Source organism: Augochlora pura, chromosome 11 (assembly GCF_028453695.1).
Source record: "Augochlora pura isolate Apur16 chromosome 11, APUR_v2.2.1, whole genome shotgun sequence".
NCBI classification, from domain to species: Eukaryota; Metazoa; Arthropoda; class Insecta; order Hymenoptera; family Halictidae; genus Augochlora; species Augochlora pura.
In genome coordinates, this window is record NC_135782.1 from 6,882,589 (window position 1) to 6,910,442 (window position 27,854).

Genomic DNA, 27,854 nt, shown 5'->3' on the forward strand with positions numbered 1-27,854 from the left:
TTGTTAAAATCATCGAAAAAAGAAATATATGTGTATGTAGTTCCTCTATCTTAAAATCAATACAAACAATTTCTATTTTAAATTTATTAATTTATTGTTCTGTTTTGCATTCGCTTTATTTAGTATCCTTACAAATTCATAAAATACACAGTCTACTAATTAAACTAGTTCCTTTAACGTTAAAAAAAAAAGTACAAATAATTTAATCTATTTTTTAAAAAGTTATTGTGTCTGTAAAATTGTTTAAATAATTTCGCGGGGCTCTGTATATAAATTATACATTGCATTATTCCTACAGTTCGTCTACGATGCTGCTGCTTATTCCTTTTTCGATCCGCAGTTCGTCGGTAAACCAGCACGGAATCCGTTAAGTGTAACGGTTGTCGTGAGATGGCACGATCACCGTTTAAATTTGACTTGCTCGCAGGTGACGCGTGCGCAAGTCGCAAAGTAACTCTGTCAGTTAGTTGGTGGCGTCGCGTAACCGTAGAACAGTGCTGGTGTAATAATGCTGCATGATATATGATTATTTATTGTTTCCGAGACCGTAAATAAATAGTTGGTGATATGACGTAGTAACAAGAGTTCGGATCTCCATGGTTGTTCGATATTCGAGTTAGTCGTCATGGCGAACCCCGTAGTTCCGATGAACGGAGAGGTTAAGAACAAAATAAGCTGCTTAAGCTGCTGGGTCAAGTTCGAGAACCCGGAAACAATTGTTACATGCAAGTCAACGAGTGATGTTTTGATTTACCACGATTTTAGTCTTTGTTGTCGGTCGACGAACCCAACTACTCTTCACAGCTGGAATTTTCGAATTGTGGCGCTCGGTAAGTCCCCCAACGGTTAACTATTTCATTTTGTTTATATCCCGTTGTAATTCATAAAATGTATCCTCACTCGAACAATTGAACAACACATACAGCAGGTGTAACTAATATCCCACTAATACATTATTCACTCAGTTTGCGAACTGCTTCACCTAATTTCCTTTCTCACCGAAGGAACAATATTGCGTAATGATTGTGGACACGATGGTCTTTCCTTTATCTAGGTAAAAGGTTACAGAAAATAACATTGTCGTTGAACCAGAATCAACAGAACTTTTTCCTGCAATCTGTGGCTGATTCAACTGGTATGATTGGAATGACCGATGGTCAAATATGGTATGCCACTGCATCGGAGAACACTAATGAAAGTAGGAAAGAATATTTTCTAAAAGTTGGTTTCATGGCTAACCAGTACGGTACCTATAGACAGAACGTTGTCTTTTATTTCGGAGAGTATCCTGTTATACTTAAGAGATTGTGCATGGACTGTATGCCAGTCGAAGATCTTGTGAGAATAAACGATGCCACCAACTACCAGTTCTCCCAGAATCCAAAGAGCCTGGCCAGCAATCCTGCGCTTGTACAGACATTCGAATCGCCATTTGTGCCGCAGAGAGACCCTAGAGAAGAACAACTTTCGAAGATATACCCTTATCCTGATAAAAACAACTTTTTCTTAACTCAAGAAACTCTTACGGACAAGCATTTGACGCCAGAGAATTACAGGGGGCGTCTCCACGAGTTAATTACCGTAGAAGAGTTAGCCAGGCACGAACAGATAGCTAGATACAATATAGTTGTGCATATGCGCCTCGTTTGTTATTACATTTTGAGTAACTTGGGCGATGCATCGACGATCGCTAAATACGCAGCTCCCGGTGAGCTTTTTGGTCAGGTGAGACAACAATTAGCAGTTCTATCACTCTAATCTCCACTGTGCTCTCCTCGTAAACGTTTCCGCACTCGGGCTATTTCTGTAGTCTAACCGAAAGGCCGAAAGATTGACCCTGAATTTTTATCACAGCTAGCATTAAGCCGCAGTGTCTCAGAGGATACGAAAAGCGGCCGACTGTTCCTAAGAAGTTGCAACATGGTGTTGTTCAAGTGCTTAGCGGAGAATAATAGCGAGACGTCGAAGATTTACGAGGCTTATATAGAGGATAAATGCTCACAAATCGTGTACGTTAGATTATCGAAAGAATGTGTGAAAGACTTGAACCTGCAGGCGAACACGGACCTATTGGTACAGGTGCAGTTCGTCTTGAACCGTTTGCCCTTTTGTGAATGGCACAGGGCGGTAGACAGTTTGCCGGACGTGGGGCTGGTTTTCTTGAACAAGGCCCAGATAGAGCTGAACGCGGAAAGCATCGTTCAGCAGTTGGATTCTAACGTAAACACGTTGAACGAAGACTGGAAATGGTTGTTGTTGGAATTGGTATTAAATGCGGAGCAGAAGAGGGCTGTGGCCATCATGACGGCCCCCGCGGAGATATCCATGCCGCCTCTATTATTGCTGGGACCATTCGGGACCGGGAAAACCTACACTATAGCCGAGGCGCTCTGCATTCTGCTCGTGAAGAGCATCGAGAACAAAATCCTACTTTGCACCCACAGCAACAGCGCCGCGGATTTATACGTGAAGGACTTCTTCGACGGTTGGTACAAGGCGAAGAAGTGCGCCCGATTGAAGCCGCTTAGGATCTACTATAAAGGGCGAGCCATGAACACGGTATGTCCTCCAGCATCATGAGATCATTAGACGACGCTGCTTTCCTTTCATCCGCGTGGTTTCAGGTGCATCCGGTGGTCCTCGAGTACAGTCTGACGAAGACCAACGGTACGTTCCGCGACCCGACCGAGGAGGACCTAAGGGATTGCAATCTGGTCGTGACCACCCTGGCGACCGCCAGTTCCTTAACCCATCTGAACCTCAAATTCAGTCACATAGTGATCGACGAGGCTGCTCAGGCACTCGAGTGCGAGATCCTGATACCTTTGTCCATGGCCAGCCCGCAGACACGCTTGATCTTCGCCGGAGATCAGATGCAACTTGCCCCCGAGATCTACAGTAACTTGGCCAGCGAAAGGGGTCTCGGCGTCAGCTTGCTTGAAAGGATCTATACAATGTACCCGCAGACCCATCCCTGTAGAATACACCTTTGTCAGAATTACCGTTCTCACAAGGAGATCATTAAGTTCACCTCCGAAATGTTCTACGGCGGTATCGTGAGCCCCGGCAACAATCTGTTGCTGCAACATCCAACGATCTTCCCCCTGACCTTCTATGCTGTCGAAGGAGGGGCGATGGAGGTAGGTTGATTATTATCATCTATCTATATCTGTTATTATCTATCTAGAAGCGACTGAAAGTATTGTTATTTTTATTCGTATTGAAATGTAAACAGTGCCCGTAAAATTTTAAATCCGCGACAACTGTAGCTAAAATGAAGCTCTCAATAGCTATCCAATCATACATTAGAGATTACAAGCAGCATGCCGTGCTATTTGTCGTAGGGAACACTTCTAGGCGACTTTGAGCAGTCAATCGATTCCATTTCTCTGGAACAAGGGAATACTGTTAACGAGATTCTCTAACCGGTCGCCAAACGTTCTCTATTCACTCCGCTATACAACCTTCACAATAATTCAACTATCTCCCGTCACCGAATGAATTCGAATGCTTCGTCTGATAGGGGTTCCTCGGGTGCCGCAAAATACCTCTTAAGCGCCGCGATTTCAATTCCAGCGGAGGGTGTGCACGACATCTTCGCGTTCTCAATAATTATTTCTCCGCGAGACCGAAATCGCGAACAAAACATTTCTAATTTAACTATTCAGAAACTACGGTACCAACAAATTTTAAGATACTTTTAGAATCTCGGCGGTTAAATCGATTCAAAATCGAAGATTCAAGTAACGATCATCTTTGATAAGAAACTTCCTCGGTCGTCTTCTGATCGCGACCGACTTTGTCGACAGGATGAACACTCGACGGGCTTCGCTAACCTGATGGAGGTGACCGAGCTGGTGAACCGCATCGTAGAGCTGAAGAGCAATTGGCCAACGCATCGATGGGGTCCGTACGGCGAGAGTTCGATCGGCGTGCTAGCCTGCTACGCCGAGCAGGTGCAAATGATACGTACAAAGCTACGGAAGCACAAGCTCTCGGAGGTGTCGGTCGAGAGAGTGCTGAACGTCCAGGGGAAGCAGTTCACCGCGGTGTTTATCAGCACCGTTAGGAGCAGAAACTGCTGCAGATACTCTGCGGACAAGAACACGAAGGACTACGGATTCCTGACGAACCCGAGGCTCCTCAACACGGCCATCACGCGTGCCAAGTGTCTCGTGGCGGTGGTCGGTGATCCAGTGGCGTTGCTCACTATCGGATCTTGCCGGAAGCTGTGGCAGAGGTACATGGAAGTGGCTCATCTCCATGGGACCGACCGCGAGACCCTCATGAACCATCTCAGAATGATCCCGGAGCTGCCGAGAACGACGCCGCTGAACCCGTTGGCCAAGGAGTTCGTGCCCAGAAACCAGCAGATATGCTGCTCGATCGATTACGTGCCAGTGATGATGAGGTACCCGGTCGTTCATTGTCGCGTTCTTTGGAAGTAGTTCTTGTTCTTTCATAAGTATTCATTATTGGCTTTATTTGATTTTAATTGAGTTCTCGCAACAAGAGTATCTTGCGTGATACGACCGCAGATTTTGATCTAATCAATCGCAATATTTTAAATGCTTTAACACTGGAACAGTGTACGAATATATTTAATTATATAATTGTTGTGATCGTTGACGCGATCTTTTGTTGTTTTTAAAAGATAACACGCAATTATTAGTTTCATAGCTGTTATACTATTATTAAATTATTCGTTGCCGCAATATAACCGTAAGATACTCGGGCGAACATTATCCTCTATTTTGGAAGTGGATTTTTATTTGATTTTTACTCCCTTCTGTTTCTCTTTGTTCTTGTGATAATTAGTGTAAAGGTGAAACGCGTTGCGATTAGGGGTGCTTCCGTTTGCCGATGTTCTCTTGATCGAATTTTAGACTTGTTCGAGGGAATTGTAGAGATTGTGTGTTGGGCTCGATGTGTTCTCTTTCGGGACGGTGCTCTATGTTTATCGTAGATCGTTGTCGAGCGACACGGAGCGCGGGGGGCGACCGAGAACAGTGGTGGTTTTGTACTTTTGGGTTTTGACTTTTGGTGTGTCCGTAATCGATCGTCGAAAGGTCGCCTTCGCGTTCACCGCTCGTGTTTGTCCATAGTTATTATCTGTTGATCCTTCGTGAACGTACAGCGCCGTTTTCGGAGAGATGTTCAAGATGGTGGCACTACATATTTCGTTCCCAACGACGATATTTCACGCTCTACGGGAATAATAACGCGACGAACGAGAATTTTCGTTGCTTCCCTTTCTTTTCCAGTTTTTTCATGCTTTCAATCGATATCGAACATCCAGTTTATTGTACAGATATCTATATATGTATAGTATATACACGTACACACAGACAGACACATACACACAGATCTATTATGACTCTATTTTTTATTTCGTCGACCAAACCTCGTCCGGCGAACGTTGGATCGTCTCGATCGATTCCTCGAGATGTATATTCACATTATTCTTAGACTGTCCGTTTTATGCATCGGTAGCACCGGTTGGTAGTAATGCAATTAAATAAAGGCTGCAACATCGACGAACGTTTATCATTTTTTTGTCCTTCGGTTAGCTGTAAATATACCTGCGCGGAGAGCATATTCGCGCACGATTCTCGTGCGGAAAATTGAATTCAGATGGCTGTCGTGGCACGCGGGGCCGAGATGAATTTATCGAACGCAGTTGCTTTTCATACGTTGTCTTCTGTGTTTCAATCGGGAACGCAGCGAACACGAATTTCATCGATCGTGTTGCAAACATTGTCGGATTCGTATTTTAATCGAGCATCGAACAGGATAAAATTCCAGCTGGTCAAACGATCATTAATTCGAGCAATACGCGAGAGATACTGTTACGACACACTGTGCGCTATTAACGTATAAAATCCTCAGTCTAATCGCGAATCGAAATGATCCGCGTCCGCCGCCCGACGACCGAATCTCTCATCGTAGTACAGAGTCTCCCCTCTAATATAAATCCTATTATTCTTCGTTGTATAGACAAGATTTTATGATAATCTATTTTGTATATGGATAAAATACAGACGATATACACGTACGCGTGCAACGATTTCTTTTTCATCGAAGTACGACTCTTGTAGAGGAGCCGACGCTTCCACCTGTGTGCTCTCGCATTTGTATGAAAGCCTCAGAAATAAAGGAAACGTCTGCACCTTAACGTTCTTCCCCCCGTCCGTCTGCTCTCTCTCTCTCTCACTCTCACTCTCTCTTTTTCTCTTTCTCTATCTCTCGCTCTTTTTCTGTCTCTTTTTTTCACTCTCTCTCTTTCTGTCTCTCATTCGGCGACGGCCGGAGTGTAGTCAAATGATCGCCGACGAGCCCCGCGAATTGCTCTGGGACTTTTCATTTTCTTTCTTTCCTTTTTATTTCCGTGAAAAGCGAAAAAGTGACGGAGCGACACTTCTGAAAAGCCGCCGTGGCGCCATCGAATGAATGCGACCGACGAACCAACGAACAAACCCGCCCCCGTGCCCTTTTATTTCTATAATTAAGAACCATCTGGCTCGCCAACCGTCTTAGAAATAGAATCAAACGAGTGCACCGGTCTGCGGCTCGCGACGCTATGGGGGGATGATCGATTCGCGAATATTCAAATCGAAAACGTAATTATGTTGGACGGGATATTTCTTTTCGCGAGTCCACCTTTCCCGGATAAATTTTTGAGTCGTCCCTGGACAAATTTCTGAGTCGTCCCTGATACGATGATGTGCCATAGTATCGCATGATAAATTCCCTTTGCGACCGAATGCTAATATCGCTAAATGCAATTGAGATTAACGCGTTCTAGGCTGCCTTGGCCACGTGTGGGTGACTAGTGATTCTAACTAGGTTTTGCAATTCTGTTTTATTCTAATATGTTGAATAAACTGAATGTATCTAGCATGTTTAGGATATAAAAAAGTTGAACGAATTTTTCTTGTAGTAGAGTCTAAGTTTCTCATTTTACTTTCGTTAACATAAAATATACCGAGTCCTAAGACTACCAAGTTGCTTTATAAGATTTCATCAAAGAGTTTTCGTAATTTTAATAATTTCATAATTAGACAGCGGATATTATACATTTATAGCAAACATGTGTAAATAGTTCATGTGAAATAATTCATTTTTATTTAATTTCTGTTCTTTACAAGTATCTCGGAAAATATATACTTTGCATTAAGATTCACAGTCTACTGATAACATAAAGTATTGATAATGTAGCTTCACGTGGGAATTTTTGTCGCCGATATCCGGTACTTAAAGCATTAATATAGCAGTGGAATTAAATCATTGATCAATTGTTTTAATAGAAATGACTCTAGATAAATACAAGTTGAGTTAATAGTGAAGTAATCGATAATGGCTAGAATTCGAGTGAGTCCAGCCTCTTGTCCGGCAATTTCGGGTTTTTTTTCATAGGGAGGTAAATCATCGGCGCGGCGACCATTAGCTAATCCTCCTTCGTTATCGGGAAACTTTCTTAATTTTCCCTGAAATATTACGATTCCGTGGGGGGTGGGTCTTTTTTTCTGTGCGGGACCGTTTGCGGTCGTATATTATTGTCCTCGAACCGCAGAGATTACGGGCGGGACGATTTTTATGGGACGGTATATAAAAGGTTGAGAATAAAATGGCAGAAGTAAGGTATTAGGGTGGTACCGTGACAAGATGGGCCGAGCGAATGGGCACTCCCGGGTTCAACTCGATTTTCCACTAACAAGGGGTATATCGCCGGAGGCATCGACGGGATTCCAGCAATATTCTTGCCTTGGCTCCCGTCGATGCCACGGGACGACGTCGTTCGAGCGACCCTCCGGAATTTATAGTGGGTAGTCCCATACTGGGACATAGTAAGTTTTTAATTCGAGCCTGTTACTCCATTAACCCTTTGCACTCGAAGGTATTCCGTACTCCGGGAACTCTAGACATTTCTTACGATCCTCCAGATTTATATACTTACGTGATTTTTATTCTATTGTTGTATAGATAATTGAACGCAGATGCCACACTCCAATTTTTATTTTATTAAAATTGACAATTTTAGCTTATCGAAATTACGGTATGATAAATTTCATTGATGCCTCTGAGTCGCCATAAAATACAAGCAAATTCAATGCTATATGATTTTTCTCTTATAAAATTCATTATTTTTGGTGACGCGCATCTTCATTAATTCTAATCAAATATTAACGAAAGAAAAATGAAATCACATTTCAATTTGATATATAGACGAACTTTCTTCTAAAACTTTGGACACGATGACTTTATAGACTGGTTTATTTTTTAAGAGAATCGTGCTTCGCTCCACGCTAATGATTGGTCTGAAAACGCTTTTCAATATCGCGATGCACAGGTAGCCCGCGATACACGTGTACCGTACACGATTCTCCGCGTTTCCGAAGCGGAATTATTTTCGTCCCGTTTCAATCATCTCCCCCTTGCGTCACGTTCCCAGCTTCGGTTCGCGTTGCAGCTCGCGCAACGCGTTATTCTCGTTATTGTCATTATCGTGGACGATCGTCTGCTAGCAAGCACGTGTAACGACGCGTGACTCGGCGAGATACGGGGTCGCGTTTCGCATCGAACAATATTGAAAACACTTGACACAACGCGGAGATACGCAACAGGGCTTCCGCCGCGAACCGGTTACGCGTTCTAACTACGCTAATGGCTGGCGCATCCCTCGAAGAAGATGTACAACAACCGTTGCCTACCGGGAGTAGTCACGGAAACCCGCGCGGGGTTCCGTCGTTCCCAGTCAATACCGGGGGCAAACCGGGAGATATTATATGGTCGCATTAGCGTTTTCAGTCGCGTATCGTCCTTTCTTATTGCGCCGTGGGCGGAAAGTTATACCGGCGACATTACACTCGTCCCGCCATCCATATTTATATCGAGGGAGGGAAAACGGGTCGCGATATATATTGTGTCCGCAGCTGCAATAGTACCGTGATTTCTGGCCCGTGAAAGACGCGAGGGATGCCGCAGCACCGTTCCATATCGTTCCGGCCACCCCTTTCCCTCCTTTAAAGAGGTAACTCGGCTTTACCTGCTGCGGACGTTGCATTGTCTTGCAAGGTGTGGTCGCATCTGCGGGGTCACCGATTTTAACACTAAACTACTAACCCGGTTAAAGTGACAATATTTTTAATTTATCGTAGCGCATTTTATAATACGTGTTTGTCTCGTTTAGGGCTCGGTAGTTCTAGTGTTAATAGAAATTCTTGTAGCGTTTTTAGAGGCAAATTAACTTTTCATTTTTATACGTAGATGTCCAATATGTCATTTTTTAATTTGTTCACGTTCTCAATGTCCATGTATCCGGAGCTCGTTGTTGCGCCAGAGTGGAACCCAGCAACATTGACGTATCTCAATTTTTCTATCCGCCCGTTCGAAATTCACCGTGGCGAGAAATCGGCTCTTTGACCATCGTTTAACGATTTTTTTTATTTGGCAAACGGTTCGACGGAGCAAACACGTTTTTATTTGCGATAGTCGCGCGCGAATTAATCGGCGGACACCTAACATTCGCTCGAACATCCGGCGGGGACTATTTCTAGCGTTTGGTCGCGGTACGGGAAAGCAATCATCGCCGATTCGCGAAGTATCCGTCGGGTTTTCACGGCCATAAATACTCGGCCTCGAAATCCGACGGACCCTTTTGTACCCTTTAATGTATCGTATTAGGGAACGCCGGGCTGCAGCCGGCCCGCCATTTCCGGCCCCGCGGTATAACGATGCATATCCTCCGCCGTTGCGGAATATTGCTACAATAATTTTCGTGGCTCGTTGCTTCGACATTTTCCGACGTCGATTCTGCTCCTACGCCCACGCCCAGCCCTGCAACCCTCCCGCAGAGAGCCCCTTCAACCCCCCTGTGGCACACGCGATGTATCGCCGCCCCGGCGACGGAAGTCGATTATAACGTAACAATTTCGTTGGACCGCGCCGCGATCGCCGCGATGCAATCGGCCAACAAATTTCACCGGATTGCCGGGCTCCGGCAAACCGACGGTCAACATTTGCCGTTAATGTTGCTCCGCCCCACGGGACGCGGATCTCAGACTCCTTTCTGCCACGGCGATTTAGTGGCCCGCGTGCTATTTATTCGCTTTATGAAATACAGTAGCATTTCGTTTTAAAATTTATCGACGCATCTTTCGTTTCCTTAACGCTCTAAGTACCGTCAAGTAATAGTTTAATTTAAGGTAAAATTCAAATGGGAACTGTGATTGTTGATATATAAAAAATGATTGTTGAATATATGTGTAATCGTTTCTCTAGATTGTTCTGTATGGCTCTGCTTCAGCCGACGATCAAACTCTTTCTGCCGTGGTTCCAATTCCTCTCGTCCTATGTGTTTAGGTTAGCGTCTCCCCCATTGCCAACGCTTATCTCCAAACCTAAACATCCTTCGTTCTTTGGAAATTGGGTCGATGAACTCCGTGCTTCGTTACAAATTTAAGGCAAAATTCAAATGGGAACTCTTTAAAGAATTGTTCAGAAGCGATCGTAATCTCATTTACAATCCACTGTAACAAGTGCGAAAGGAGAAGAAGACAAAAGACTGTCATCATTGAGGCTATTTCTGGACCGATCAATAATTCCGTTGGTCACGATCGAACTTTCTAGACGCATCGAGACGCGCCAGACTCCTTAGTTACCAAATTGTTATTAACGGTTCATGGCTAGCAACGAGTTAGTACGTGTAGAGGGATCTTGCTCAGATTCGAGGCTACACCTGTTAGAGAGGACGAGGTAAGCCACGGCCGCTCACATGAAATTTATACAAGAGACACAACACCCTTTCACGTTCCACGTCCGATCACTTTCAGTCCGCGCGAAATTTTTCGTCACACCCCAGGCATCGTTCAGCCAAAATTGTTAACGTTAGATAATTGGCTCGTTCAAAGATCAAAGGACAACCCCGAGACTTTGAAACTCTCCGTAGGAAACGTTGGCAGCGAGCTCTGTTCAAACGAAACATCTGGCTTTGATTCGCGAAAATAACAATCGCGGCCATACGAGCACAGAGAAAGAGAAACGAGAGATCGCGTCTCTGAAGGTATCTCCGAAGAACCTTTGGAAAATACTCGGATAAATGTCCAAATGATTGGACGATTAAGGGAAGAATTTCTGTTTTAAGCCGGTTATTACATTAATAACAGTCACATTTTTATATGGACTGATCTGTCGGGAGGGGTGGTTCGTCGATTTTTTAAAACGCATGTCGAGAGAGACGTTTGCACGGAGTTGAACTTTTAATTGCAGAAAATGTGAAGCGCCTAATTATCAAACTGCGGATTTTATGAATTTCCGACAAAAATGAGTGGATGAAACACGAAATTAATATTAATCTAATTTAACGAGTTAACACTCGTTAAAATTATGTAAATCGGAAATAAATGTTTACGTCGGATGCGCAACATTTTTATTACGCATAAAAATCCGCAGTCTGCTAATTATTGAAGCTTGATAAAAACGTAAATCGATGTCTAATCGCTGGGCGTGTCCAATCGCAAGGACATTACACAGATTGATTAACAAGTTTCGCTGTACACACAATCGGCTCCGCCGTTGTTCTTGTCTCGGACAAGCAATCTAGATCCGAAACTGGCAATCCGACCGAATCGATGCCCTCGATCGTTTAAGTTTGCTGAAAAGTTTTTCCTAATTGCATCGTGATTACCGCGATACAGGGTCTCGGCGGCGCGCGGCGCCCGCGGCTAATTCCGCTCGCTAATTGAAATTTCTCCCGGCAGCTTCGACAGTTAGCCTGTAAAAATTGGATAACGTTCTTTCGCCAACTTCCAGCGCGGAAAGAGGAAAGAGAGAAGAAAAAAAGGAATCAGGCCGAAGGGTAGCTTGACCGACTAGTCAACTTCATCCCTCTGGCGAGGGGCGGAAAGCTTAAAGATTAATCGACGGCTAATTAGGGGTCGCTCGGTGCCGCGCGGGAGGATAATTTCGCCGGGTGCCCGACAGTTTCGAGTCAATAACTAATTGACCTGTGGATAATGCATGTCGATATTCACTGTCGAATATACCGTGGACAATTTCTGGTCGAACCCCGCAATTAGAAACTTCGGAATGCGTTTGGAATCCTAATATTTCACTTTTTATGTTTCCCTGTGGTTTACTTTGTATATTTTATTCTATACGTTTTATTTTGTATAATTTGTTCTGTATATTTCATTCTTTATACTTGTTCCTTTATGTTTTATTTCTTGTACTTTATTCTTTATATAATTAGGTACAATTGGATGTGCTGTTTTTACGCTAGGTGGAAATGTTGTACCTTTTATGTTGTAGCAAATATTTTATTGTAACTTTTAGACATTCGCCCTTGAGATCGCTGTAATTTTTAATTCTATAGGAGTCTCTTCATTTAAAAAATTTATTCTAGCTGCCCGACGCGATCCTTGCAACGTTCAAATAATTAATTAAATGGAAACAAATTTGATATTACACGATCTCTGCCGTTTCATAAAATTCAGTCAAGTGACTGAAAACAAGCCTTGCATTTTTCAAATAATTAATTAAATACAGACGAATACGACAATGTGGAAATTCTCTTGAAAAACGGTACAGCAGCTTGGTCGTATAAATTATAATATTTCAATTAATTATAATAAATTGAGAGTTCCGTTCATCTTAAACAAATCGAAATAAAATCACGGATGGAATGCGAGTTAGTCGTACAAATGGTAGCTATGGAACGCAACAATAGCAAAACCGAAGGGAAGCGATTAACAGAATAAAATGTGGAGATCCGGGCGTGTCCGTCTCGACTATCAGACCAACACTCCGTGTACGCACTCGTGCCGCTGTCCGGGCGGGGATCAAAGGCTCCGGGCGATTATGGCAGCCCGATTGGCCAGTTGGAGCAGATTTCTGCGACTTCGGGCCACTTTTCGTTGTTCATCGCGGTTCCCTCGGATCAGACGGTCTGGCGGAGATCTGACCCCTGGATCCACGTCAAGTCGAATTACCATAATCCGACGGTATCGCCGCGACGTTCCCGCGCGGGGTCCGTTAACGTAACTCCTCCGGTGACATAATTTTATCGTCCACGCGGCCGCCTCTCCCCTTTCGGCCGGTAACAACACGTTGACACGCGGCGAGACAATATTGCTAAGCAAGTGGGACCCGTGGACGCAATCTGTGTCGGCCAAGTTACGGGCAAACGTGCGCAGAGCTGCGCCTACGCGCGCGAACGTGCGCACACCGGCTCGATCGTGCATCGAAGGACGGGCATTAGCCGGCATGGGTGGCACACGTACGGTACGTGTACGGGTTTCGCGACAATACAGCGGGATGTATATCAGCCTGTGGCTGTCATCGCGGTATCTACCTTGCCCGATACCAGGTATTAACTCCGAAATGCTGCTGCCCGCTCGATAGAATTATCCCCTCGCGCGCTCTAATCGTTCTTAATTACCTTTAGGGGTTCGAGCTCTCCGGCCCCTTCGGACCTCGCTTGCCACGATTTTTCCGCGCGCCTCGCTCCGGATATTATTATCGTCGCGTTTTATTTGCCGCAACGATTAATCGTCTCATCATCGACCGTCTTCTTTAATTTACGAAAGCAGCAATCAAGTTTTCAACATAGCTCTCTTGGTCAGGGTTGAGCGAATTATCGAGGCTAATGAAATCATTTTTGTTACATAAATTAATGGATATTTGAAACTGCTGTCTTCAATAGCATCCTTGAAACTGCTACGTAACTTTAATACGATCATAAGGAAAATTCGTTTGCCATTATTTTAAATTCAATATGAATTACTTTAAAGAGATCACTGCTCTTTTTATGTTCGACCAATGAATCGTTTCAGTCTTTAGAATCGTTTCAAATCAAATTTGCCCAAATCGGTCACGTTGCCACCGAAGTTACCTCCGGATTATCAATTGATCTCCGCGGTAACGTTGGAAAATCAAATAGCTCCACCGTTCCAATAATCGAATTCTAATGACACCGCTGTTACGTTCAACGACGGGATCGTTCGAACAGTTTGCAAAAGCCATCGGGAAGCGGGCGACAGAATTTCGCGGATGTCGCTTTCCTCGGCGAAAGGAACCGCGCGGCGCGTTGGGTGGCCCCGCGAATCAACAGACGATTTAAACGTTTTTCAATCGATCGCAATTACGAAAGTTTGTGGACGAGTTAACTTTTCACGCTCGTCAGCGAGGTGTTTCCGAATGACGAGCGTGGATAACTCGTTTTACGCGCTTAACGGGTTAATGGCGATCGAACGGCGGCGCAAAGAGGGGACCGAGATGAATATGAAAGCGGCGGGCTGGCTGGGGCGGGACACACACACACACGCCGTACGCGCGTACGCGTTTCCCTCGCTCGTCTTTTTCCTCGATTTTCAATTTCTAACGGACGAACGCGTGGAATGAGATCGGCGGGCGCGCGAGCCGAGCCGAGCCGATCCGAGCGGAGCGGAGCGGAATCGGTCCGCTCATAATTTTCGCCCCGATACGACCGACCGAACGTATTGATGAACGATCCCCGGTATGCTTTTGACAATTTCCACCTGGCGGAAGGCGGGCCCGTCGGTAATTTCAGAATTTGCCGCCAATTCACCGTGAATTTTACAAGGCGTCGCTCGGTTGCGAAATCGCGCGGCGATATTTCGATCGATATGCCACGGGATCGATTCGAACGATATTTCTTTGCGATCGGACAAATCGTCACAATTTATTTTCATCGAGAGTCTCGTTTACAGTTTACCGTCGAATACTTTACGCGAATAACGATTATTCATTTTATATATATTTCATCGAATGACTTTTTATTCGTCAGAAATTATTCTATCTATTTAATCGAATAATTCGTCATAGATTATTCTGTCTATTTATTCGAATAAATTACTCACATTAAAAGTAAAAGATAAGATAAAATAGAGATTGCAAATTTATTCGAATAACAGTGCGAATAATTGTCGACTGTGTGCGTTGCCACGTAATTTTATAAGAATATATTTCTACGAATACATTCAAGATTAAAATAAAAGAGGAATACGAAAGAAAAAATTGTTAAACCATAAAATAAACGCTCTATCATTTTGATTCAAATCGATTATTATCATACGAATTCTCGTAGAAATAGAATCTTATTCAAATGTATTCTTATTAGAATAAAATCTCATTGAATCGAATTCTTATTTCGATAAAATGTTCTAATGAATTTATGTTTAGATGTATTGTTTTCTGGAAGCGTATCTCAGCCGACACTTTTTCGGACCAATATACTATCGGGAAAAGGGTAGAACGATTCGTCGAATCTAATATTAATCTCCTAATATTATTTCCTAATGAACTCCATTGTATGGTTCATGAATTTGCTTAGCTGCTAGACCGGTTCCGTGCGGAATCACTGCTTCGATGTGTACACAGACAGAGAGAGAAAGGGGGAGAGGGGGAGAGAAATAGAGAGAGAGAGAGAGAGGGAGGGAGGGAGAAGTGTATGCTATGTATCAAGCATCGATCGTTCCCTTAATTACAAGTTGTAGAGGGTACTTGCTACTTCTGTGTGCAGAGTGGTCCTCTGATTATTATTATCTTAATATAAACCGGAGCGAGTGACGTTAACCCGACTCGCCGTGAACGTTGCTCGGAGCCGTTTTATTTCGGCGAACGTGCTCTCTCGGGCCTCGAGCACCAATTTATTTGAAATCGCCGGATTCTGCGAAATTATTTCCAAAATACCTCTCGCGTCTTCGTCCTTCGAGTGCCGACGAGCACGATCCGCGCTCTGCAATTTATTAGGCTTCTTTAAACGCTGATATTTTATTCGTTCAAACCCGGTGACGTTTTCACCGGCAAAAAACGTCCTCGTATTTTTAGCAATTTATTAAGCACCGGCGAATTTAATAACGTATAAATTCTGTTACATTTTTATTCGTCGTTCTGTTGGGGGACGATGCATCGAAATTGATTTGGAAAGTTACGTGGTATAATCGTGAATTAATAGAGTTCGATCGTTCATGCATTTTTCGCAAACGAATTTTATAACATTGGCTACTGAACAGTTCTTATCTTCTGATTTTTATTTTTTCTTAAATATTCTGTCAACTTTATCGATGTTTAACACTGCTATGAAATTTATTCAATATTAATTCACGTTTCTTTATATATAACTAGACTGCAGATTTTATTTACTTATATTAAAATTGACTAGGCTAAATACTAAAAATATAAATATATTATTCTCATTATATCGAAATTATTAAAAGAATAAATACATTATACTTTAACATATAATACTATTGAACATTCGATAAATCGATTCAACTTACAATAGATCAAGAAAACATTGATTTTGCATAAAAGACCCGCAGTCTGGTTGGAACTCTATTTACATTTCGTTTATTTATATTTGGTAAAAATTTAATTGAGATCACCGCGGCCCTGTTAATCCGAAATTCCTCGGGGTGCACTATTTCGTGTTTTCAGCCGACAAATTCTTGGCGCGGCATGAAAATTAGCGTTATCAGAACGGCGATAACGCGATCGGGCGGGGTTATCGTTGCAGCTGCCACGGTTTTATTTCTTGGTGGCAGTCCCGATGATCGAGCCTGGCACGGGAAAAGCGCGAATGGTGTCGGGGCGATAATCAGCGATCGGGCTCGGATCAAACGAGACCCGCGGTCGTTATGCGTTTCGTGAATTTCACCGGAAACTCATCCCCCTGTGTGCGGGACGAGCGTCCGACCGTGTTTAATTGGAAATTTCGACGCGCGGCGGGCAAAAATTCGGCTCCGTCGTCCCGCCGCGGTCGCCGATACCTATCGCGGGATCGATCGGGAATTATTCTCGCCCGCGCGCGCCGCGATGCCGAAGTCAATTTCCTCTGGCCGGCTCTCCCTCTCTCTCCCTCTCTCTCTCTCTCTCTCTCTCTCTCTGCCGGACCGGTGAAATTTTCCAGAGCATGTAGCACGCTTTACACGCGTTCGATTAAGCTCGCCGCGTCGGAACGCGTCGCGTCGCTTCGCGTCGAACCTCGCTGGGAACGCGTGTCGAACACCGGTCCTCGCAAACCGCCCCCCTCTGCTAACGGCCGAACAAAGTTGTCCCCGTGTATGTACCAGGGATTCGGGAACACGGTCTCCTCCCGCCTCCTCTTTCCTTCTGCTGTCGCTTTTTCCGTCCCCTCGTTTCTCGAACCGATACCGTACTTGTCGCGACGACGAGCCGTCGAAACGACGCGCCGAAATAATAGATACAGTGGCTTTAACTCGTATTTCGCGAGTAATAAAGTGATTTATAGATAGCGGATTTTTATGCTAAATAAATATGAATTTCACCCGCAGTGGCGTAAATATATTTCTCGCTTTAATAGCTTCGATTAATTAAAAGTTACGCGACAGTGTTCTCATATTTTTCCATAGTTCGCTAGCTCGAATTTCTCCTGTTAATATTTGCAACGTATGCATAAAATTCGCCGTCTGTGATTAATCTTTTTTAAAATATGAAATCTATCTATCTATCTATATCTATCTATATCTCCCATATGTTTCGCCGTACGATTAAATGATTTCGACGTGGTTTTAGTTAGAATTGCGAAAGAGAAATTGGTATTTTCTGGAGAACAATGCGGAAGTTCGGATATGGGCTCTAACAGGGTGGTTATCTTTCAGGAATCTAACGGAAGGGTTACCGGTGTAATGAGTTCTGTAATTGCTTAGCAGAGCTTTCCCCGGAGTCGTAGAAACTTTTGCAAACGTGGCAGCATTGTTAACTTCATGCAAGCTTGCATTTGTCTGAAAAAATCCTAAGAAGACAAAATTGTTTTTAGTGCTGTCTTCGACAGTTAAAAGCTAAAAGGTTAAAATATATTTAAGCCTTTGCTTCCATTGATATTCGAACGATTTTTAAGATTTATCAAGTTTTTTAAATCTGGACTTGAATCTCCCTCTTTATTTTTCTCTATAGATTAGCATGACGAAAGAAAATATAAATCTCACGTTGTTTAACATTTCCCGGTAATTTATACGCTCGCCGAAAATTGCATTGCTTCATTGCAAGGGTTGAAGGGGATTTGCAATCGGAGCCCGATCTGCTTAGGAATTCCATATTTCTCGAAATGCAAATTTCACGCCCCCCCCCTCCCCCGCCGACTTTTAATTACACAAAGTGCCGTATCAGCGTTAAGTTCGGCCCTCGCGTCCGGTTTTGTTCCGTAATTTACCGGCCCATATCGAGATTGAATTGCATCGGCCGGGTAGTTTGTAACCGATCCTGCAAAACACGCAACAATTCAATTAAAACGTATCGCGCGTGTCCCGGCCGCGTCGCGCCCGCCTCCCCCGGTCGAGCCACCTAGCCGAAATATTTCGAAAACGGGGCCGCGGAATTTGTCGAACCCGACGGGGGATCCCGGAATAAATACGCTCGATTTCATTGGGCCGCGCCGCATCACGCCGCGCTCTCTCGCGCCGCGCCGATCGCTGATCGCCGAGAGGCTCGACGCGAAATTAAATTCTCTTTGCACTTTGCTCTAATTCCGCCAGCAATTCCGCGGTGATACGATTACGGAATCGCTTCGCGAAATATTGTTCCTTTTTATTTTTCCGAACCGTGGTTGCTTCGCCCGCGCGATCCGCCGCTGCCAAACGCCGTTACGGTTTCCTATGGCGGCGGGGGCCGGTAAACGCTTCCAAACCGGGGCAAACTGTGTGTTCTCGTGTCGCGAATTAATAACTTGATTAGTCCGTGAACGAGAATGTTTTCGCTCTGACAATTTTCTCATATTTTTCGTCCCATTTTTCGCGTTTTCAGAGGACCATTTACTTATACTTTTCATTTATCATCGCGCAAAATTGAAAGCGTTTTATAGCGATAATTTTGTTATCATTTTGCTTGGGCAGGAAATACATTGCCCGAAACTTTACCATTGGCATCCGAATATTATTAACTTATATATTATTTTGAAATTATTTGTTCGTTTACGAATGAGCATTGTTTGCTTTATTATTCAGAGAACGTTTCAACTTCTCGAATTTACAAAAGAGTAGGAAACCTGGTCGAAGTAAATAAGAGAGGACGCAGACGCGATTAAAGTCGAGAACGATACAGATAGACGAATGGAAGCCGCAACAGTACGGACACGCTCTTTGTATTCGTTTGAGCAAGTTATCTATGGCGAGTGACTTTCGGTCCCAAGATGATCAACTCCATAATTAAGGACCGTTTGAAGAAACGCTTTGTGCCCCGCGGTCCAGGGATGTTGGTACAACCGTGGAGGGGGGGTCTATGATTCCCGTGCCGGGGAATTGTAGTTAAATTATTTCGTAACGAGGATATTTGGACGGGTTCTTAATAAGGACGCTCGGTATCAAGTTTGCGTCGCAATCGCGTCCCGTTTAATTGTTCCTTTTCGGCCGGGAAGCCCGCCATTCCGAAACTCGATTCCGCCTTTGATAAGGATATCGTTGAAACAGAGACTCGCGGAATTGGTTCCCTCCGCAACGACTCATTTCGCCATAACCCGGCGTCTCTGCCGTCGCACCGCCGCCACCGCCGCTTGAATCAACGGTGAAGAAGTAGACGGTAAAATGAACGGAAGATGAAGTACTTCCGGTGTACATATGTACATTAAACTTGGTCGAATTAGCTTTGTCCGTCTACCCGGGGGACACGATAAACACTCGCCACCGAAATTGTTTCGGGATTGAAACGAGTTTTGCAGTGAAACGCGAGCAAACGCACACCGTGATCGGATCTCGGGAACAATTCTAACTGGGAGTCATCATTCCTTAACGTTGAATCTACCGAGCTGGCCGGTACCAAACGTGTCCGTTTTGCTGTTTTAACTTTGCTGGAATTATTAACTTAAAACTACTGTCAGAGTAATTTACTTAAAATCGAAGCTAGAAAGTTGAAATTGGTTTTCAAGCGCTGGTTAAAATTTGCAGCAAAGCTTGATGTATACGATAAATTTAAATTGTTTGTAGTGCGTAAATTATTAGTGAGAAATAATTAATTTATCATAGTGGATGGTATTTAAATTGTTTTGCATCCTAACAATCCTAATAGCCTTTGATTTACTGAATAAATTAAGATAGAAATGATTTTAAAATTTTTAAAATGCATTAGAATTTTTCAGAATGTGTTTTAGAAATCCTAGTAACAAATTTGATCAGTGCATTACAATAAAAATTAATTTCAAGAGCTAGCTGAAAATTAATGTTGCTATTATTTGATCGAGGCGATGCTTAACGCGTTAATTCAAGCATATATTGTAATAAAAATAAGAAAAATTTAACTAATCTTCAAATATCTTATATAAATACAGTAATCTCATTGTTAAAAAGTATTACACGTTAGTTACTATCATGTCTCGGTTGGTTTACCGCTGACATCGGATTCAGAGACCAACGAGTGTTCAAAAAATTCATAAGCTACTTAAAAAGGTTCAATAAAATCCGAAATTACTCGTCCAGGAAGTAATGTTCCTTTAGACTGCTCTATAAAAATGCGTATTTGCGTAAACTTGCGCAGGATTAATAAACGGGGTTATCAGTGCCGGTCAAACTGCGGTGTTTATGCGTTCACAGTATCCGCGTTTCCTCGCGCTGATTAATAAAATAATAACGATACTTCCGCTGTTTGCGATCGCAATTTCTGGCACGATAATGCATATTTTGTGATTGTTCCAATATTTAATTGCGATTCGATTGTTTGGATGATCGACTGGTTTTTGTTGCAAGATTTGATCTTTCTTTAATATTCCACGAATATTATTATGAAATGTTTGTTACATTGATTTTTGGTTTTCAATTTTTTAATTTTGCACTATGATTTATTATGATTTCTTCTATTATCAAAATCCAGGATCAAAGTGTACGTTAATTAACAGTCCTTCATCCTCAATAATTTTACTAATAGACTGAAACAATTTTTGTTTCTTGTACATTTTCATATAGTCTCATTCGTCTGTTATTAAAATCTCGGAATGAAAATATATATCAATTATCATGTCTTCACCCTTCTTAATTTCTCTGATAGAATGAAACATTTTTTGCTTTACTTGCTTTCATACCTAAATTTCGATCATAGAAGGATTAACGTTCATTTCGATTTAGAGGAAACGAATGACATCCATATTTACTACACAAGATCTTCGTCTCAATTTCGACACGTTCCGCGACGCTTCTCTCCCAGAATCGATCCTCTGGTTCCAATTTTCTAAAAGAATCGATTCTTCGAGGTGAATCGAACATTCCTCAGTAACCACCCCCCATCTTGGGAGTCCAGAGTTTATTCGGGGCTATAGAAAAATTCTTCGGCAAGTTCCTTGAATATTTCCCGGCCCCGGTGAGAGATTTCTCCGGAAGCAGCGCGACCGTTTCAGGGATCGAACCGGGAGCAAAACCCCGGTGCCTCGATCGACACGCGGGGTATCGAACCCTTGCGAGCTAATCCCGCCAGCCCTCCCCCGCACGGCGCGTCAACGGGAGGCATTGTTTGGGACCACGTCGAAGAAAATTCGCCGCGCGATCAAAAGATAAGTTCGCCGGGCGGATGGTAACCGGTATTAACGCCAGCCGGACGGTTCCCGATCGTTTCGCGAAGTCACGCGTGAAACTTTCGGACACGAAATTCCGATCGGAGCTCGAACGGCTTCCTGGATATTAAACGGGGATCCGTCGTTGCCGGCAAGTTTCCGAGGAATCTGTTCTACGTGGGCCGGAAGCGGGCTCGTAACACGAACATGCCTCCTAATCGTGGCTGCTTCCTCTTTGCTCCGTGTTCCCAGACCGTTTCGTCCTACCCCGCCCCTCATTTTCCTCCCCTCTCTCTCTCTCTCTCTCTCTTTCTCTCGCTCTCTCTCTATACCTCCCTCCCGTCTGCTTCCGGCTTGCGAAAAATTTCTTCGCGGCGGACCGGGAAACTTATTTTCTTTGGCGGGACTCGCGGAAAGTTTCTACGTAATCGTTTATTTTCGACGTTTGTTCCGGGCGAACGTCTCCTCGTAGAATTAAGCTCGAATTTTGGAGACGGGCGAGTGTCTTCCGGGATAGTTTCAGACGGGCGCTGGTTGATCCGCTTTTCGCAGTTCGCGATCGGCGAGTTCTTTACTTCGACGCTTCGGTTGCCGTTTCAATCACCATTATTTAATCAAATTGAAATTGGAGGGACGAAGTTGATCTTCCAGTCTGAACGAACGATCTCAGCGCGGAGCCGCGACGGTATGATAAAGTGTCGAAGAAGTGGCGTATCGAAAAGAAGTAACAGAGAAACGAAACAGATAATAGAATAGAAGAAAAGATAATTGCAATTAATAATTTCTATTAATTATTTATCAAAATCTGAAGTATTCTCAAATACAAAAAGAATCTGCACAGTTCCCTCTTTTATTCTTTAATTATTCTATTAACTTGCAAATAATGCAATAACATTTCTCGTCTCTGTAAATATTACACGGAATTTCTCCAAAAATATTACAGTTCGTCGCGTTAAAATATTAAAATTAATAAATAAAATAAATGACAACTGATAGATAAATTCTTCTCGATTTTCATCGATTCTTTCATCGGTATCTAACTTTCTTTAATTAATTTTCTCTGGAATATTTTACCACGTCTAGTTATACGTTCAATAGAAATCACGAAGTAAGAACAGAGTTTTCGAAGAATATTATTTGAGGGGCAATTTGTAGTCTTCCCGAAGACAACTGACATTGAAGCGCGCGCGCTCGCCGTTGGAAAAGTGTTAATATACGCGACGCGCGACGTTCCAGCGCGTCTCTGTCCTCGCGATTTTTACCCCGGTTCCCATCATTTACGGTGAAAACGTCGAAGCAACGGCCACGTAAGAGGCGCGCGCGCGCTCGCGGAGAGCCCCGCGGAAACGTATTCCGCATATTTTCGTTTTCCTTCCGTCGGGGGGGAAATAATAAACGAAAAAGAAACACGGCGGGGAAAAGGTAGAACGATATTTACGTTATAAAAATGGCGTAGGAGCGGCGCGCCATTTTTGTTTACTCGATTCCCTAAACGTGATACTGCCCCGCTTTTAACCGACATCCGACCCATCGAAAATGTTATTCCCGTTTCGAAAATGCATTGTCCGCCGGGCGAGTAATTCGCATTAACGCGGCGAAGAAACTTTCCGCCGGTGTTTCCGTTCGGCTCTATATATTTGCAAAATATTTGGGAACACCGTAGAAGACCGGGCGTAGATTGCAAATTACATTATCCACGCGGTGTCCACGAATGTTTGTTTGCGAGAAATTTTATACCGGTATAATTCGTCCCACGGATTTATCGGAGATTATTTTACATCGACTTTTTACTGTTCGGTTTGGTTAATAAAAAAAAGTTGAACGGATCGTTGCGCGAACGGGATTTTGTTAACGTTGAAACGGAAATGTTGCGGAACAAGGGGGAATGTAAAAGGGGTATGTTTACCGTGATTTTGTTTCAAACATGTACGTAATTTTTCGTAGATTTAAAACGAACTATAATAATTGTTCGAATGTTCGTTGCTTTAACGCTGCAGATTTAATCCTGGAAGTGATTACACCTGTGTTTATCGCGGGCCTGTGCACGAAGTTTGCGTTATAAATTAATATTGAACAACCGGTTCCGAATTTCTATCGTGTAATATTATCCACGAATTTCCGTATCATTAACTAACTATGTTACGCGAGATGTATTGGAATAACGTAATTAGATCGGCCGCGCGCGGCTCCGGTTTTAAAAAGGAAATAAAAGCGTGTTCTATAAAATCGAGCAACAATGATCGCTGCGCGAACCGCGGCATAAACGTTAGCATTAATTACCGTTAAATTTTCACTGGCAACACAAAGTTCCCTCGTTGCGCGAGCATTACAATTACCACGCTTCACGAACTTCGCTGTACGTATCACTCCTTCTGCTAATTACTTTTAAATTTTACACAAGAAGGTAATCAAGGCGGTGTTTAACAATGTTCCCGCGAGATCAGGTTCGCTATAACGAACGTGTTCGGTACGTGATATTGTGCGGTTTTAATTTCGATTTAAATCCCTGCATAATTGCCTAACAGCTATTGTACTTATTCGTTCGAAGAACAACGTGATCACTTTTTCAATGAATCATTTTTCATCGATAATCGCTGTGAATAATTAAAACGAATGTTGGTTATTATTAATAGTTACTAAGAATCAGATCAAACTGATTAATGAAACTAGGTTCTTTTATTAATAATATAATTATTAAGGCGGAGAAAACTTTTAATATTTCACAATGGTTATACCTAATAGTAGTCATTTAAATTAATGTTATTATTTATTGTGTTTTTAAAATTTCTCTTGATACTTGGTTAATATCACGAGCTGCTTCCATTTATTATTTTTCCTATAGTTTTATGTTTTGCATTCGAACTGACGTAATCTACTTGTTTTTTGTTTCAGGCCGAAGCCCCCGGGGTACCAAGATTAATCGTTCCCGTGTAGATTTATTTTGTTTAAGCCGTTTAAGTATAAGTTTCAATGTATTCTGACCGTAAGATAACCGTAGCTTAATGTAAAAAGGAAGCCAGATGAAATGTTGATTCCATCTGGCTTCCTTTGGGTCTCTGTAGCAGCAACCTCCACGCGGTGAGACCCGGGCAATCAGCGTTATCCTCGATCTACAACACACGTTTACAAGTGTCCTATGAGCCGAGGATCACACCGAGCTAATGGCTGGAAACTTACAATTCCTTGGTCTCGTATAAAGTGATATCTACTTCGTCGAAAAAAGAAAAAAAAACTTCTACACCCATATACATATATATATCAGTTCATTGATTTTACACTTGCCCGTGAATAAAAAAAATTGCAGACCGCGTACGCAACACAAACTGTAGAATCGTTTCTCCCGGATAACAGTTATTATAGTTTTCGCAAGCTTTTTAATATAGTGCAAGAAGCCGCGGGACCGTAGCCCAGAAAACTTTCGACTCTTTTTAGTTGCTCCGTTCGTTTCCTCTGATATACTAAACCGGCGACTACTTTTACTTGGCTTCTTTTTAGTTCCGCGCAACTTTAGATCACGATGCAAAGACTCAAGGAACTTCGGAAATTTTCGGAGGTTCTTGGTATCGGATACTTTCCTACACGTACAGGTGCCTAATATGAGACCCGTTATTTTATGTAAGCGTAATCTTCGATTAACACGTTGAGGGACGGCGCCGGTCACCAGGGACCGACAGTGTTAAAGTTCAAAGACAAATGTCGCCTGAGTGAAATGTAGTCGAATATAGTATTAACGAGATTTATTAAAGCATTTTAAACAAAAGTGTGGCTGGCATTTACATATGTAACAAAATGTAACAACCTTTTCTGATCATCTTACATTATCGCATTATTAGAAGCGGAAAGATCAGAAATATTGGCGCCGCGCTCAACGTGTTAAGAACATCGTTCAAAATTAGATGTAACACGTTGACAGATTAAGATATGTATTCTTCTACGATCTATTGAAAAATACGGGAAAACGAGGTTCCGTTTCTTCGTAATAAAGTAGATGTGAAAAATGTATTTTTGATCGATCGTTTCATTCTTCAGAAATTATTCTCTCTATTTGAAATAAAAATAAAATAATAAGGAAATAATAATGTTTGGGCGTATCCCATGGTTCCATATGTTCGCATGGTAACAGAGGAGTCTCGATAGAGAGTCACCCTTGCGAGGCGAGGCAGAAGCAAGGACACGGACGATCGGCAGTTAGACGCGAGACGCTGAGCAAAGACCACGGGCTTACCTTAGTAGAATAGTTGTTATATATATAATAAAGAGTTGAGTTTTCCGAAAGGTGTTAACCACCATATCTCCTCAACCAGGACCCAATAAATAATAAAATAATCTTTACACGAATGAAAGATAGAATAGAGTAGAAATTGTAAAATTATTCGAAATCCAGCGCTAAGTGTTCCTTCATTGAGGTCTACAATAAAGATATTAATAATCGTTCGAACGTGTTGTAAGTTGACGAAGAGTCGATACTTGGTGGGATCGTGAAAGTTCGACGACCACGAGTGTCTCGAGGTCCGACCAAAGAGGTCACCGTTAGCAAAGAAGAAGGCTCGGTTGCCCGCCGGAAGTAATTACACCGTTAGCGGATTAAAAATAGAAGGAAGAGGGTCGGGAGTCCCGGAAATATTGCACCTGCAGGGACAAGGATCGCCGCGGAGCCCGGTTTCCTCGAGGAAATTCGAGATAGGGAGGGGCTGCGGTCCGGCAGCCGACCACGTTCTTAACGTTTTTCGCCTAACCCCCGCCGGTCCTGCTGCTCTTCCCCACCGCCCCCCGTTGCCCCCCTCGGAACGGCCACGTCGCGGCATCGCATCGGGTATCGAGTCGGGCAATGCGCCAAATCACACCCCGGGGAAGATAGAAAAAAAGAAAGAGGATCGAACACGGTGGCCGAAGGGGGATGAAAGCGTCGGGAAAATCTCTTCTGCATTCCTGGCTGTGTTTTTTGCGAGTCGCGCGGAGCCCATCGAAATTCGGGCAGGGACACGCCTGCGAATATGAAATCACCGTGGCTGTCGGGTAATGCGAAATTCGGAGGGCCTAATCGAATCGTCAATGGAAGTGGGGTCGCATTAGGTCGGCGGACAACCCAGTTGTCGATTCACAGTGGATCACTCGAAAAAGTTGGATTAAATCGCCTATGTCTCTCGCGGTGTTAACTCTTTGAGACACAGAATTTCAGAAAATAAAACCCATGTTGCGCAGAAATCTTGTTGCGTTTCAAATTAAACAAAATTAATATATTTCGATTAATAAAGGACTCACGCAACATAAAAGCGAAATCAAATAATAATTCAATTTTTTATTGAATACTTGTGCCGTACAGGTTTATGAATGGTACTTATTTAACATATTCTTTTTTCGAATAAAAACAAAACCTTCGCTTGCAACAATTGATAAATCCATAATGACACGTTGAAATTTTCCAACACAAGGGAACACATTTATAACATTCATTGATGGCATTACCAACTGTTTTACATAACTAAGGCTAAATATAAACCTGCGCGCATGCAGTTATTGCAATATTACGAGGTGGATATAAAAATGTCCCACCATGCACTACCGTACATCAAAAAGACTGGACATTTTTAATCCCACCACTTCCCAAAGAGTCAAAGCTACTGAAAATTGCAATTATCCCGATCTTCAATCATAATTTTCAGCACGCGATTCGGCCATAACCGAGACAAAACGCATCGTCTAAAAAGAACTTTAAATACGCGAGTCTCTTACTTCTATTGTTCTCATTCTAGCTAATTACAATTTTGAAGACAAGCCACCGTATAGTAATCTAATCTCTCTAACGGCTCATCAAAATTTTAGTAATTTGGTTAAATTAAAGTTATTCCTTTCTGAAAGCTTATAAAAGTTTACGAACACTTTCGCGAGCCGCAGCATGTTGTCGAGCTCGAAACAACGGAACGTAAACGCGGTGTTATAAAAGAAAAGACTGTCCGTCCTATTTTTAAAGAGCGGTGAAGATTTTTTAACGAGCCTGTAGGCGATAGAAAATAAGACGATAACAAATGTTCCAAACGTGGATAAGTGAGCTTTTGGAACGTGGTATGGATGTTAAGAGTAGTGTTGTCTCGATTGTGTCTATTTTTTCTTGAATAATTTTCTATATCACCTGATTAGCAAATTATTAAAAATTCTCAAGTTCTTTAACACTTGCTGAGCCAGCGATGAAAAATGTATGGTAACCATACGATTCTATGTTTACTTACTTATTCATTTCTTATAATTAACTGAGTCACATTTCGCAACTACTAAAGTACCCAAACATTTTTCAAATTTACTATATAAATTAACATTAGAAAAAAGTTTTCCAGTCATCAAGATT

General features: G+C 42.9%; 2 protein-coding genes across 3 annotated transcripts in view; one reads left to right on the forward strand and one right to left on the reverse strand.

Moving 5' to 3' along the window:
• The window catches only part of Ph4alphaefb (prolyl 4-hydroxylase subunit alpha-1), a 375,522-nt gene that overhangs the window by 27,687 nt on the left and 319,981 nt on the right, over positions 1 to 27,854 (reverse strand). The window lies entirely within an intron of this gene.
• Positions 476 to 25,764, forward strand: LOC144476676 (putative helicase with zinc finger domain). 2 transcript variants are annotated; one of them, XM_078193789.1, is made up of 6 exons: positions 476 to 830; positions 1,055 to 1,725; positions 1,855 to 2,559; positions 2,625 to 3,140; positions 3,810 to 4,411; positions 24,404 to 25,764. In XM_078193789.1, the coding sequence occupies exons 1-6, from the start codon at positions 626 to 628 to the stop codon at positions 24,429 to 24,431; spliced, it is 2,727 nt and encodes a 908-aa protein (XP_078049915.1). In that variant the 5' UTR covers positions 476 to 625; the 3' UTR covers positions 24,432 to 25,764. The 2 variants fall into 2 exon arrangements, with proteins under 2 accessions (XP_078049915.1, XP_078049914.1); XM_078193788.1 differs by lacking the exon at positions 24,404 to 25,764 and having other exon boundaries at positions 3,810 to 6,125.

Coding starts and splice junctions, on each gene's coding strand:
- LOC144476676 (XM_078193788.1), top strand. CDS start 626: ATGGCGAACCCCGTAGTTCCGATGAACGGAGAGGTTAAGAACAAAATA. Junction 831..1,054: donor TTTTCGAATTGTGGCGCTCG/GTAAGTCCCCCA, acceptor TCCTTTATCTAG/GTAAAAGGTTACAGAAAATA. Junction 1,726..1,854: donor CCGGTGAGCTTTTTGGTCAG/GTGAGACAACAA, acceptor TTTTTATCACAG/CTAGCATTAAGCCGCAGTGT.